The 14,955-nt window shown below is 58.8% G+C and overlaps 1 protein-coding gene across 1 annotated transcript in view; it reads right to left on the bottom strand.

Moving 5' to 3' along the window:
• Positions 1–3,936: 3,936 nt before the first annotated feature.
• Positions 3,937–14,955, bottom strand: part of ADAMTS7 (ADAM metallopeptidase with thrombospondin type 1 motif 7) — a 32,659-nt gene continuing 21,640 nt past the window's right edge. The window contains exons 20-27 of the mRNA XM_058811103.1: positions 12,557–13,462; positions 11,586–11,963; positions 11,399–11,497; positions 10,880–11,032; positions 10,625–10,798; positions 9,949–10,095; positions 9,703–9,862; positions 3,937–4,103 (exon numbers count right to left, since the gene is read on the bottom strand). Of these exons, the coding sequence (XP_058667086.1) occupies positions 3,937–4,103; positions 9,703–9,862; positions 9,949–10,095; positions 10,625–10,798; positions 10,880–11,032; positions 11,399–11,497; positions 11,586–11,963; positions 12,557–13,462 (2,184 nt within the window). The remainder of the gene's footprint in view (positions 4,104–9,702; positions 9,863–9,948; positions 10,096–10,624; positions 10,799–10,879; positions 11,033–11,398; positions 11,498–11,585; positions 11,964–12,556; positions 13,463–14,955) is intronic.

Genomic DNA, 14,955 nt, shown 5'->3' with positions numbered 1-14,955 from the left:
GGGACACTGAGGAACAGCCAGGGAGCCACCGAGGAGGGGACAGGGACAGCTCCAGGGGGATCCCATCGGGCAGGATTTGGGGTGCTGGAGGAACTCGGGATGTTCCTCCAAAACCGAGAGGACACACACGGGCCACCGCCCTCATCTGGAGCAAAAAGTCCTAAAATCGTTCCTTGGGATTAGGAATCCTGTGCATTTATAGCAGGGAGGGACAACTGCAGAGGGCACCAGCGAGCCACGGCACCGCAGCGCCGGGAGGAGCCTGCCGGGGACCCAGCCCGGGGATCAATCCCGGGATCCAGCCCGGGGACCCAGCCCGGGGATCAATCCCGGGACCCAGCCCGGGGATCAGTCCCGGGAATCCAGCCCGGGGATCAATCCCGGGACCCAGCCCGGGGACCCAGCCCGGGGATCAATCCCGGGACCCAGCCCGGGGATCAGTCCCGGGAATCCAGCCCGGGGATCAATCCCGGGATCCATCCCGGGGACCCAGCCCGGGGATCAATCCCGGGGATCAATCCCGGGAATCCATCCCAGGGACCCAGCCCAGGGATCCATCCCGGGGACCCAGCCCGGGGACCCAGCCCGGCTCCGGGGCCATCCCGGGGACCCATCCTAGGGACCCATCCTAGGGACCCAGCCCAGGGACCCAGCCGCCTTTCCAGGGCTGAAATCCCGTTTCCATCCCGGAGCTCCTGGCTGGAGGAGAAAGAGAGCCGGGGGCTGCTCCCCTGTGCCATGGCCGCGCAGAGCGCTAGGGTTTGCACACACTTTACTCGGGGTGTAACTTACTCACCGCAGACGGCAGCGGAGCAGTCGCGTGTACAGACAGAGCTATTTTTACCGCGTGGGTATTTCTAAATGTTTACACCCGGCTGAGCCTTCCCTCGGAGGGGGCTGGGGGCTGTGGGTTGGGGCAGCCCTGCCCTCCCACATGTGGAACAGCTTTACTGAATTTCCCAACCAAATGATTGCTCCGGGTGAGCAAACACAGCGTGCCCTGGCACCAGCTGGGGAGGGGGCAGCTCCTTTCCCTCCCTTCCTGCCCTTTTCTGGGCTTTACTTCCCCCGGGAATGTCCCTGTGCAATGGCAGCCCCGGGATGAGCTGCCGGAGCTGTGGCCGGGGTGCAGCACCCCGAGGTGGCTGGCTGGGTGAGGGCTGTTCCCTCCGGGAGCAGCTGGCAGGGATCAGCTGCCAATAACATCCAAACAAAAACATCAGCCAGTGACATTTTCAAATCCTTCCCTTGCTGTCCTGGCTTTGCCGCCCCTGTGTGCTGGGCCTGTGAAGCCTTTCTGTGCGGCACAAGGAGGTTTTGAGAACAAGAGGAAATAAACCCATTTGTTATTGTTATCTAGAAAGCACCAGCGGGAGCTGAGCTGCTCCTGGCCCCTCTGGCTTCGCTGCCTCCTTGCCTGCTCAGGGTGGGATTGTGCCCCTCCCAGCCCACGGTGAAGGGCTGGTGACCCCTCTGGCTCCCTGGGAGCTAAATCCCTCCAGGTGAGCTCACCTGGGCTGGACAGAGGCGCCTGGACAGAGGTGAGGTCTGAGGGCTGTGACCACAGGTGCTCTGTCAGGACATCCAGCAGCTCCCGGGGCTGCGGAAGCCTTGGAGCGTTCCCGAGGGCCTGAGACACAAACAGGCTCCTCCACAGCTGCTGCTGCTGCTTCCCCACCAACGAGCTCCTCTTCCTTCCTGGCTCCAGCGTGGAAACGGCTGGGGGTGACCAAGGCAGGCACCAAGGTCTGACTTCTGGTCTGAAGCCAACAGGTCTCTCAGAGAGTCCTCCAGGAGATCATGGAAGCACGGAGGGCTTTGGGGGGGAAGGGACCCGAAAGCCCATCCAGTTCCTCCCCCTGCCACAGGGTAGGAGCGGATGGGCTTTCAGGTCCCCTCTCACCCAAACCATTCCACGATCCTATTTCAAACATCTTTTGATCCACGAGCCCTTTCCTCCTTTCGCCCCACCGCAGCAGCTCTGTCTGAGTAACATCCTGCTTGTGTTGAGACAATAAAAGCGCCTTTAGAAGAAGAAAAAAGGCATTTCTACATCCCATCCGAGCCTGCCCTCTGTCAGTGGGAAGCCATTCCCCTTCTCCTGTCACGCCAGCCCTTGTGAAGAGCCTCCTTGCACAGACACTCACTGGAGGTGTCTCACTGAAAGAAAATATCGCAGATATTTAAGCCAGATGTGTTTTATTGTCACCGACAATGCAGTTTCTGTGCTTGTTATGTGGCTAAAAACGGCCTGGTGTCCCACAGGAGGGATTACCCGTGCCCTCAGCCACAGCTGGGACCCTGCACATGGAGAGGCACAGCAGGAGGGGCTCACCAGGTCCTGTGCCACAAATAAATTGATTTGCAGAACTGATTTACCCCATCAGCCCGGCTCATGTTTTAATCAACAAATCCCAGTTGCAAAGGGCAGCTGTGAATGATTTTCAGATGCAAACTGATCCTTCCTTCCTGCTGCCAGTGCCTGAACCATCTCCAATTAGCTGAAAACCTTCAGAATTCCCCATGGGGAGGAGAAAATGTGAAACCCACCTGCTTCCTTCAGTAACTGTTTAATTTAACAGTTTGTGAGCTGTGGCCATGAGACCCCAGCACAAGGGTCGTCCCTTTGCAATCCTGGGAGGGTGACAGGGTGTGGGACAGATGGTGCTGGGGACAAGGAAACCAGGACTGGACACGGGTTCTTGGACCATAAAAACGGTACACCACCTTGGAACGGAATAAAGCACAAATGGTGAGGTCACGGCTTGTGTTTTACATACAAATCACACCCAGGAATTCGGGCTGAGTGCTGCTGCACCTGGAGCTCTGCAGCCCAAATGGGATGGGCTCCAGCCTGGCTCTGCCCATGCAGGGAGGATTGCCCTTCAAGGTGCCCCAGGTTTTGGGCACCCTCCACAGCCTGAAGAGTAATAGGGAAAGGAATTCCTACCTAAACGCTCCTGCCCTCCTCCAGAGACCAACCTGGCAGGAATCCCTCCCCATACAGGCAGGGATTTGTTTCCACACTGCTCTGGGAGCGGGCAGTAGGGGCTGTGCCTCAGAGTAAATTGGATATTCTAGTTAAAAATCAGCTAACCTTAACAGAGGAGAATCTAGATAAGCAGGGGAAAAGGGTTCAGCCCGTAAGGACACAGAAAAACACCTTAACCAAGCATTACACTGCTACACATAGAGAAATCTAGGGACTGAGCACTTGGCTGCCCACGAGGGAGGGGATGTGCCACTCACTGCCAGGGCAGCTTCCCTCTGCTGCCCAAATCATGCAAGGGAATGCCCTGGTGGCCTCCAAACCTCGGTGTCCCTGGTGGTGCCCTCTGCTCCAGAGGGACACAGCAATGGCTTTGGCAGAGGAAGCCAGCAGTGGGGAGACAGAGCCCTGACAGCCCCAGCTGAAGCTGAAACTTTACTCCTCTGCCCTGCCTCCACTTCTTAAATTAAATCTATTTAGCTTCAGTGGGTAAACATTTCAATGAAAATTACAGGAGTGGGTTGCCAGCTTCAAGTCCCTTAAAGTTAAAATAAAAAATCCCTACCCCAAAGGGTCGGCAGAGCCGGTGGAATGCTGGATGCTCACCTCAGAGATATAAAAATAACAATAAAAATCAAGATTTGTGCTGGCCAGCCAACACCTTCGAGAGGCTGCAAATGTCAAATGATAGCACCATGAGCATTTCTGAGAGGTTCTCCCCAAATTATTGCTGCTTTCAGTTCCCTCTCCCCTGCCCTCCGCTGGCACGCTGGGGCAGGGTGACCCTGGCAGCATCCCCTGGATGTGGGTGGGGAGCAGCGGGACCTGCCCAGCCCCAGCGGCAGCCCCGGGGATGGTTTGAGCACCGTTTGAGAGTGGCAGAGTCGGAGAGCCAGGCACGCCGGGCACGCGGAGCGGCGGTGCCAGCCTGGGTGGGCACGGCGCCGTCACCTGCGGGCCAGGCGCTGCTGGCCGCGCTGCTGCCCGGGCGCCGGCAGGGCGTGCTGGCAGCTGCGGCAGCACTGGGCACGCACCGTGGGCAGCGGGCACCGGCCCAGCAGCCGCAGCGTCTGGCAGAAGGCGAAGCTCAGGCGGTCGCGCTCGCAGGGGACGCCTGGAGGGGAGAGAGGAGCGCGGGAGGGTGTCAGTGCCGCTGGCACCGCGGGCACCGCGTGTCCGGTGTGGGAATGAGATCACCGTTAGTGTCCCCTCCAGCCCAAACCGACCCGGGCTCTGTGGGAGCTGCAGGGCTGGGGAGACGTGGACAGTGCCCTCCTGCACCTGGGCACCTGGGCACTGCCCATCCCCGGCAGCTCCAAAGCACCTGGGCACTGCCATCCCCAGCAGGAAGCACACCTGTGCTGCTGCCAGCAGCTCCAGAGCACCTGCCCAGGGCACAGAGCTGAGGTGCAGGGGACAAACCCCCCCAGTGTTACCTCCTGCCAGCCCCCCCAGTGCCAGCAGAGTGGCGGAAAGGCCAGAATTCCTTTTTTCTTTGAATTGTTTTGGTTATTTTGAGAACCTGCATCATCTGGTTCGCTTCCTGCAGGTGTCCTGCAGCCCTTAAAACAACTCTGGTGCTGCTCTGGGGACGGGCTTTGTTTAGGGAACGGCTGCTCCAGGGGCAGCCCAGGCCCCACTGGGCTCAGTCCAGCAGCACAGACCCATCCCCAGGTACTCATGGTTTATATGAATACAGAGCTGCTCTGTTGGAGTTTTTGATTTCCTCCTTCTCTGTCTCAGAGCAAGGCCCAACTCGCTGAGCCTGCAGCTTCTCACCCAGCGGTGTCAGACTCACATAAATTACACCAACTCAAAACTGAGCCTAAGCTTGAAATCTAAGATTCTGTGATTCCAATGTTACCTCCTGTACAAGGAACTAAAATAGATCACAGCTTTTCTCTGCAAAAGGGCAGAGCTGATGCACTCTGGGGCCAACCCCCCATGGCTTCTCCCTGGGCCATGGGACAGAAATGGGGCAGGGCAATGGGATTTTCTCTTTCTCAGGACACAGGGGAGCTCTGGCTGACCACTGGCCCTCTCCCTGTCCCCTCTGGGAACAAAGGCTGTGCTGAGGGAAGGGCTGCTGCCCCCATTCCCACGGGAGGAGCTGAAGCGAGGGATGCGGCAGACGCAGAGCAGAGACTTCTCCCTGGTTTGGGATTCCAGCCACAGCCCCCTCCCCCAGCCCAGCAGAGAGAAGATCACTACACTGCTCTAAAACTTATTTTCTGTTTCAGCTGAGGTATTTCCTCCCTGCCTCCCGAGCTGCAGCTCTTTGTGCCCGGCCAGGGTGTCCCTGTGCCCCCAAAAAGCGATTTATCACTGCTCTGCTGGATCAGCAGTGCTGAGAGAGCAGGGTGGAGGGATCCCAGCTTCACAGCACACCTCAGCCTGGGGGCTGCTCCAGCCCTGCATGGAGGGGTGGGAACGCCCTGGGCACTGCTGGGGGATGCTCTGCCCTGGTGGGAACGCCCTGGGCACTGCTGGGGGATGCCCATGGAGGGGTGGGAATGTCCTGGGCACTGCTGGATATTCCCTGCCTGCCCAGCCCCTCAGGACATTCAGCGCTCACAGCTTCCTAGAAAGTTATTTATGGATCACAACCAAGCTGCCTTCCCTGGAAAGAGCTGGGAAGGCTCACACTGCTTTCCAGGCCTGGGGTGATGGTTCAGCTCTTTCCTGCTCCCTCTCCAGTGGCTCAGGAAATTCCTGGGCCCATCAGAAAACCCTGGGACCATCAGGAAATTCCTGTGCCTGCCCCATGCCCAGGCAGCACCGAGCCCACCCTGCCAGGGGTCACTGCTCCCTGAACAGCTCCTCAGCCACCCAGGGTGGGCTCACCTTGCAGAACAGCAGGGATGGGCTTGGGGATGGGGAGAAGAGCCACCACCCTTGGCTGCAGCTCTGCTGACCCTACAGGAGACCCCAGCAGACCCTGGGCTCCAAAGCCAAGCGACCTCATGGATGATCAAATATCCAGCTTGGCAGGACACACAGGGACCATCCAAGTCCTGCCCTGCACAGGACACCCCCTGAGTCCCACCCAGGCCTGGGAGCGTTCCCAGCGCTCCCTGCACTCCGTGCAGCCAGTGGGAGTCATTGCGGGGTCGAGTTCCCATCACTCTCCCAGATCCTGCTCAGTCTCGGGGTGGATGCATGCAGGGTCAGCCTCAGGTCTGAAAATCTTGGCTGAGCTTGTGATTCCTCCCTGGAATTCGGGCTTGGGCAAGGGAAGCTGCGATAAGCACTTAATTTGTCAGCTCTCCAGAGAGGGACCTACAGAACCCACCCAATTCTCATTGAATGCTTTTACTGCTATTTCTTTCTATTAACAATTTTTTACATAATGCTCACACTTCATTTGGAAATACATTCCATAATTCCGTGCCAAATTTTAGGCTAAAGAAATAGCTTAAAGCAGGGCTTTAAAAATCCAGGCTAAGTCAGCACATTAGGGACTGAAAACCCCCACTTTTTTTGGGGCTGTTATTTTAGGTCGGCGTGGAAGTCGCTTTAAATTTCATTTAAGCTTCTGCCAGCCAGGCCTAAGCTTTTACTTTTATTCCTGGGAAAAACAAACTTCCTGGAACAGGTTTTGTGAAAACAAGGAAAGGTTGAGCTTGGAGCTGAGCTGGCAAATCCAGGGAATTAGGCTGCTGACCTCTGGCCCTCGGGACGCTCTCGGAGCCAGGGCTGAATTTAACAAGTAAATTATCCCAGGGTCCTGCTCTGGGGCTGAGGTGCCTCCCTGGGTGTCTGGTCAGCACGAGGGGATGGAGGGGATGGGGAGGATGGATGGGATGAAGGGGATGGAGGGGATGCATGGGATGCATCCCCACTGACACAGCCACGGCTGGCAAAACTGGGAGAAACCCACAAACCCCACAGTTTTCAGCCCTGCTGCAAACATCTTTCTCCTACATTTTATCAAAACAGGGAGTCCTTTCTGCAGCATCCCTTTCCCACTGGCTCCTGCTGTAAATTAGCAGTTAATTAATTGCTCTCCATGCCTCACTCAGCAGCACCTCCTGGCCTCACCACTCGGAAAATTGGGATTTGTTGCAATTATTTCCCACATGGATCCCTTGTGGATGAACTCTGTGACTTGCCGAGCCATGGACAATTTCATTTCCTCGCTCAGAGCACCACGTTTAATTGGCAATTAATGGAAATGCGGCCAGCCCTGGCTAAGGAGCCAGCAAACAGGAGCAGTGGGACAGAGATGGTGTCAGGGACTGACCCTGTGTGAGCAGAGCCCTCACTCCTTGGCCCCCAGGCTCTGCTGCTCCCAGGACACGGGCTGGGCTCCATCCTGCTCCCAGAGGAGCTGCACCACTGGATACACACACACAGCACTTTACACACACTTGTCCTCCAGCCAGTGGAGCCTGCACCTCATCCCCTTGGAATTCCAAGCTGAGACACCTGTGGAGCAGCTGTGTTTGCTGCTGGAGCCAAGAACTGGCCCCATCACCTGCCTGGGCAGATTTGGGGAGCTCAGAGACCTCCCTGGTATCAGATCTGGAGAAATGGGCACAAGAGAACCGACTAATTCCATGGTATGACCTGATGAGCACCCAGGGCTGCCCTGCTCTGGCCTGGGCAGGGATGTGTCACCACCACCACCAGCAGGAGCTGCTGTGCCCAGCACGGCCACCACCCTGCAGGGACCAGCTGAGTGACCAGCTCCGTTCACCCTGATTCCTCCTTCAGTGCACAGCAATTCCCACTTTTCTGTTCTAAATCTGTCTGATCTGGTTTAAATCTGGATGAACTGCTGCAGGCTTCTCCAGGCCCCCACGCAGACCTGGGCCCAGCTCCTTTCCATAACACCATAAACAATTCCCAGATAAACATCCCCAGGCTCTGGAGCATCACACGGAGGCACTGGGGTGCCCACGGCCCTGGAGCTCCCAGGAGCCATCTAAGGACACCCTCACAGCTGGCTGCAGCTGTAAGGCAACAGCCACATTCAAAAATAACCTTGGTGGAATCTCCAATTAATTTATAACCTGGCAACAGCTCAGAACTCTGGTTCTAATTAATCCCGACCTCCTTTAATTGAGGAGCCGACTGCTGTGAGATGTTTGTTTGTGCTTCATCTGCTCCATCTCTGCTCCACATCCATCTGATAATGGTTTGAACATTTAAACCCCGCTGGGGTTACTGGCACTTTCGTGTCCAGTGAGGACATGGGCAGTCACAGAGCCAGCCCTGGTTCTGCTGGCACTGGAGCACCTTGTGCAGAGGAGGGAGAGGCTCCTTGTGCTCCTCACAAAAACACAGATTGCTCCAGCCTGAGCCCATTTGCGCAGTAGAGATCCCCTAAAGCACAGGAAAGGGCTGGAGTTACATTTCTGTCTTTCTGGGATCCTTTGCCTGTGCATTTACACATCTGGGATTTCCTGCCATGTGAAAGTTTTGTTCCCCTTCATGCTTTGGCTGGAAACGTTTGTATTTCCAAGAGGCGTTTCCTGCCCTGGGCTGCAGCCAGAGCATTTATGTCATTTTTGATCCAGGCTTTTACCATTTATTTGTGTGCTTCCTACACACCTCAGTGGTTATTCTGGTCCAGCCTTGGCTCCACAGCTCTCATCACCAAGCCTGGCACGGAAATTTTCCCCTGACCAAAACAGCCGGAACCGCACATCGTGTCTTGAGCAGGGCTGACTCACCATTTCCTAAACGCTGGAGTGCCCCATGGCCCTGCAAATGCTCCAGAAAAGGAGCAGATTCATGGCTGAAAACTTCCTGATGGCCAGCAGTGCCAGTGCCCAAATCCCAGCTAACCAAAGCCAGCGCTGCCTGCTCTGGAATTGGTGTTGGGATAAACAAAAAGAGCTGGAAGGCTGGAATGAGTGTCCAGAGGGGACCTCAGGGATGTGTGGAGCAGCCATGGATCCACTCCTCCACCCCAGGCAGCTACTGCTGCCCCCTGCCCCACCTCTCAGCCCTCCCTTTGGCCAGCAAACCTCCTGGAGGCCCAACAATACCTTCTGGGCAGCCAAAGAGCTTTTCTTTTGCACAGACACATTAAAGAGATAAAGCTGGTAAGTGACTGACATGCTGATATCAGTGACATCTAATCCCTCATTATACTGCTCTTCTGTAAGTGCTGTTAACCCTTGCAGTGCCCAGATTTCTGTCTCCCAGGGAACTGTCTGGTGCTTGGGATGTATCTCTGTGAGTGGAAGAGGGAGAAGAAGCCAAGTGAGTGCCCGTGGTGTGGCCAAGCATTGTGGCTGCAGCTGGGGCAGGTAAAGGACAAAGAGGGGCTGGCTCCCTGGAGCACCTGCTCAGACACACCTGAAGATGCTGAGAACGGTTCCTTTATTCCATTTTCTCATGCTGGGCCCAGCCTGTTTCACAAGTCTTGTGTTCTGGGACTTTACCACTGAACAGCTTCCTGAGAGCTCCATCACTGGGTATTCCCTGTGCCTTCCTTTCCCTGAATGCCCCGTTGCCTCTGGACGGGTCCTTTCACCCCACAGGGTCCCTGGGGTGTCCCTGAGGTGGGTGACACTGCTGACCCCAACAAGCCCATCCCAGCTCACAAAACCCTGCTGGCCCCTCGAGGGACAGATGCTCTGGACATTTACAGTTACAACATTCCCACTGAATCATCAAGTCATCCTTACACGATCCACGTAGGAACCGCTCCCTCCATCTCCCAGACCTCCCACACCATTCTCCAGCCCGGTGCTGCTCACCTGGCTCGGAGCTGTCGCACTCCTGGGGGTTGCACTTCTGGGTGCTCTCTGGCCACGGCTCGTGGTCACACAGGCTGCTGTCCTCCTCGGCCACCCCGCTCCTGGTGTCGATGCACTTCACCTGCCGCCGCTGGATGCCCCCTCCACAGGGAGCTGAGCACTGCGGGGACCCGGGGCTCAGCCTGGGACAGCCCCAGCAGGTCCCCATTCCCTGCAGGCGCCCCTGGAGGGCTCAGCCCCGCTCACCTGTCCCCAGGAGCCCACCACCCAGGTGGTGCAGGGCTGGCTGTTGCAGGGCCGGGTGCTGTTGGGCCTCAGGCTCTCCTCGCAGCGCCCCGGCTCCGGGCACGTCACCAGCCGGGCCTGCTCCCCGCCGCCACACGGCTCCGAGCACTGCGGGACACACGGCACGGCCGGGCAGGGCAGGGCAGGGCAGGGCAGGGCTGAGCCCCTGCTGCACACAGCAGGGCCTGGAGGGGCTCCAGGAGAGCTGGAGAGGGGCTGGGGACAAGGCATGGAGGGACAGGACACAGGGAATGGCTCCCACTGCCAAAGGGCAGGGATGGATGGGAGATTGGGCAGGGATGGATGGGATGAGGGTGGCAAAGAGCTGAGATGGAGTTCCCAGCACAGCTGTGGGTACCCCTGGATCCCTGGCGGTGTCTCAGGCCAGTGGGACACGGGGCTCAGAGCCACGTGGGATAGCACAGGTGTCCCTGGCCTGGCAGCAGGGCCGAGCAGGGCCCAGGCCAGTGGGACATTGGTGCTTGGAGCCACGTGGGATAGCACAGGTGTCCCTGGCCTGGCAGCAGGGCCGAGCGGGGCCCAGGCCAGTGGGACATTGGTGCTTGGAGCCACGTGGGATAGCACAGGTGTCCCTGCCCTGGCAGCAGGGCCGAGCGGGGCCCAGGCCAGCCCGTACCTCTCTCCAGGAGGACGTGTACCAGTCCAGGCACGGGGCACTGTGGCAGGGCAGCTGCGCCGGGGGCTGTGCCAGCCCCGCCTGGCAGTGGAAGGGCCGCAGCAGCCGCTGGTCCCGCGTGTCAACGCAGTGAACGTCCCGCACCTTGGTGCCCCCGCCGCAGCTCCTGGAGCACTGGGGAGGACACAGAGACACTGTGGGCAAGGGGACAGAGCCATGGAGGGGAGGGACACAGAGCCACCCTGGGCCCCGTACCTTGCTCCAGGTGCCCACACGCCAGGCCGAGCAGGGTCTCAGGGAGCACCTCCGGGCGGGGACGGGCCTGTCGGCCATGGGACAGCCACCGTCAGCGCCACTGCTGCAGCGCACCGAGCGCCACACCGCACCCAGGCCGCATGTGGCCGAGCACTGCAACACAGGGAACGCTGAAAAACCTGCCCCAAAACCCCTCTCACCAATCCCACATCAGGCAGCACTCGGGGAGGGAAGGGGAGGAACACGCTCCTCCATGGCCCATTCCAGCTGTTTCTGCTCTGGCTGGGACCAACCCTTCCTCTCCCTGCTCAGGGTTTGCTCCCTGGATTCTCATGGCCACAGCAGAGGGGAAAATGGGGCAGCACCCTGGGGCTGGGGGTGCCTGTAGCTTTTGATTACCAGTTGCTTCTTAATTAGCACTAATGACCCCATGCTGCCAAGAGAAAGGTCCCAGAGGCAGCCAGGGCAGGGACAGGTCTCACATCCACACTGGCCCTTTCAATGGCACTCACCACGTACCTCACTCCAGTTCCCGACCTCCCAGCTGGGCTTGGCAGTGGCTGCTGCAGAGGGTGATGGTGGAAGCGCAGCCTCCTCCTCTTCCTCCTCCTCCAGCCTCTTCTCCCAGAGCGGGGGGGACAAAGGGGTGGGCTGGGACAACTCCTGCCCCCCGTCACCAGAGGCAGGTGTCCCTGGGGGTGCCCACGGTGAGGGCTCCTTTGTTGGTGTCTCTGGGCGTGTCCACGGTGAGGGGTCCCTCGTTGGTGTCCCTGGGGGTGCCCATGGTGAGGGGTCTCTCATTGATGTCCCTGAGGGTGCCCACGGTGAGGGATCCCTCGTTGGTATCCCTGGGGGTGCCCATGGTGAGGGGTCTCTCATTGATGTCTCTGGGGGTGCCCATGGTGAGGGGTCCCTTGTTGGTATCCCTGGGGGTGCCCATGGTGAGGGGTCTCTCACTGATGTCTCTGGGGGTGCCCATGGTGAGGGGTCCCTTGTTGGTATCCCTGAGGGTGCCCACGGTGAGGGGTCCCTTGTTGGTATCCCTGGGGGTGCCCACGGTGAGGGGTCCCTCGGAGCAGGGATGCTGAGGGGGGTCCCATGGGAGGTCAGCTCGGTGTGGGACAATGCCGGATCCGGGTGCAGGGACACCCCCTGTGCCCCCCATTCCCGGGGGGACCCTGCATTGTGGGCAGCTGGGCCCTGAGCTGGGGCTGTGGGCACGGCTGGGCCCAGGCCATCCTGCCGGCCCCTGGGGGTGAGCTGGGGGGCTGGCCCGGCCATGGCAGGGGACAGGGACACTGCAGGGGCTGCTGTGGCCATAGAGGGGGTGGAGGTGGGGGCTGTGGGGCCGTGCAGCTCTGGCTGGAGCCCTCCCTGCCCCACGGGAGCCCCATCAGCACCCACAGGAGGGGGGCTCAGGACAGGGTGGGGGCTGCCAGCACTCCCTGCTACCCCCCAGCCCAGGCCCTGCGGGGTGGGCAAGGCAAGATCTGCCCTCTGCATGCCATGTGATTGCCCTCCTGCCCACGTGTCCAGCATCCCCTCTGGCACCCCTGCCCACCCGTGCTGCTCGCTGGGCTGTGGGGCTGCACCAGGACTGTCACTGCTGGTGGCCAGAGCCATTTCCCTGGAGTCCCCATGGCCTCTCCCTGCAGTGCCACGTCCCTGTGTGCCCACACTGCCCTCGCTGCTGCCCCGTGCTGCTGGCCCCAGGGACGCATCCACCCGGGCACTGCCCCAGCCCACGCCGGCAGGGTGGGGACCCCAGGGAGCGGGGACACCCTGCCCCAGGCTGTTCCTGCTGGGCACAGCTCCCTGGGGCTCATCCCAGGGTGCCTGGCCGTGGTTTGCGGAGTCAGGGCTCATGGAGCTCTGGGTGGGCGGGTGGTGCTCAGAGCGGGGCACAGGCACTGCACCCTCCTCCTCCTGCTCCCCCAAAAAGGCAGGGGTGGTGTATCTGGGGGTGGCTGATCCCACATCCTCGGGGACCATGCTCAGGAGGTGATTCCTGCCTAAACCCCCGGGCTCTGTGTGTCGCCCATGCACAGGGGCAGAGGTGTGCTCCTCCCGGGGGCCTGGCTGCCCCTGGCTCTCTGCTCCCAGCCCAGTGGTGAGCAGGGCCTCGGTGGGCACCTCCCAGGGCCCCTCGGTGCCATCCGTGCTCAGCTCTGCCCTTGGCTCCTCGCCTCTGCTCTCCTTCTCCGTGAAGGGGTAGTAGGACAGATCCTCGTGGAAGTTGATGAAGTTATAATCGTAGTAAAAGTCATCCACAAAGACGTTTCCTTTCCTGGCTGAGAAGTCCTCCTCGGCGATGACGTTGACATCGTTGGACTCCGGGCCGTGTGGGATGAAGGGGTTAAACTGAGGAACGTGCTTGCTGGGGATGTACTGGATGTCATTAAACAGCTCCCTGCTGGAGGAGCCGCTGCCAGACCAGTCTGTGCTGTCCCAGCTCTGGTGGCACTGTGGCAAGGAGCAGGCCCTCTCGCGGCTGGGTCTGTGGGCAGGGTCACACGGGGTGCCAGTGCTGTTGCTGCAGTGCACCGGGCGCCGCTGGGTCCCGTTCCCACAGGTCACCGAGCACTGCGAGGGAACAGAGAGGGACAGCGCTGTGGGGCGTCGCAGACAGCTTCTATGGAAAATCCTTTCTTTAAGGTTTTCCCTCCTGAGAAGCTGGGAGGCCTCAGGAACAAAATGTAAACATTGATTATCTGCTGCTGTGGAATGCAACAGGTGCATCTGTGATTGGCCCATGTTGGATGTTTGTAATTAATGGCCAATCTCAGCCCAGCTGGCTTGGACAGAGAGCCCGAGCCACAAACCTTTGTGATCATTCTTTGCTACTCTATTCTTAGCTAGCCTTCTGAGGAAATCCTTTCTTCTATTCTTTTAGTATAGTTTTAATGTAAATATATATCATAAAATATGTAAATCTATAATATATATAAATATAAAATACATAAATAATGTAAATTTATATAATAAAATAATAAATAAAAAACATTCTGAAACACGGAGTCAGATCCTTGTCTCTTCCCTCAGCCTGAGACCCCTGTGAACACGGTCACAGAGGGGCACGGCCAGGAGTGGTGCCAGTGCTCCCTCTGTGAGGGCTCCACGTCCCTCTGCCAACCCCACCACCCACCCGGGCCCCAGACAGCTCCTGTGCCAGTCCCGCCCTGGCAGCAGAGCACTGCTGCCCAAAGCCCCACTGCAGACCGTGCCAGAGCAGGGCTGGGGCTGCGGGGGTTTGCTCAGGGTGATCCTTGCCCTGCTTTCCTGCCCAGTTTTCCCGGGAGATGGAGGCTGGGAAGGGCAGGGGTGAGATGAGCTAATGGGCCTTTCCTGTGACCTATGGCCATGAATTGCAGCTCTTCTTCTAGAAGAGCGTTCTTTGAAGCAGGGAACAACAACATGGGTGTTGTCCCAGCAGGGAAAAAGCAAAGGTCAGGAAGGAGCTTTGTGGGGACACAGCATCCCCCCATAATGGGCTCTTTGAGATGGGCCAGCACAAAAGGAACTGAGGAGCTGGAAAGGAGAACAGCAGCATTTTCTGCTGCATTTGGGGCTTGGAGCAACGCAGGCTTGTGAGAGGTGTCCCTGCCCATGGCAGGGGGTGGAACCAGATGGGCTCTAAGGTCCCTTCCACCCCAGAGCATTCCAGGATTCCCCATTGGGAATGGCCATCACCAGGCATTTCCAGAGCTGGAATCAACCATTACCACACACAACACCGCGAGAGGGCTGCAAGGAGCTGCTCCCCTGAAGAACCACAAACCAGCTCCTTTGGAAACTCCACAAAGCTGTGTGTGCAGAGCTCCGGGGTCGTCCTGAGGCACTGAGTCCCAGTGTGATGCAGCTGTGGGCCCCCAGAGCGCCCCTGTGCCAGGGCCAGGTGCCCCAGTGCCAGGTGGGCACTCTGCTGCCGCCTGGGCTCTGCAGACGAAGCTGTGCCACCCTGCTGGTTCTGCTGACAGAAGGACCACAGCTCTGGGAAGCTTCCCAGCCCCTCCAATCCCCCTGATTATGGTGGAAATGGAAAAGAAAGGGGGCTCTCCCTTTAAATTAAAGGACAG

Source organism: Ammospiza caudacuta, chromosome 10, assembly GCF_027887145.1.
Source record: "Ammospiza caudacuta isolate bAmmCau1 chromosome 10, bAmmCau1.pri, whole genome shotgun sequence".
Taxonomy (NCBI): domain Eukaryota; kingdom Metazoa; phylum Chordata; class Aves; order Passeriformes; family Passerellidae; genus Ammospiza; species Ammospiza caudacuta.
The sequence above is the reverse complement of the archived record's forward strand: the minus strand, read 5'-3'. Positions and strand labels throughout refer to the sequence as shown.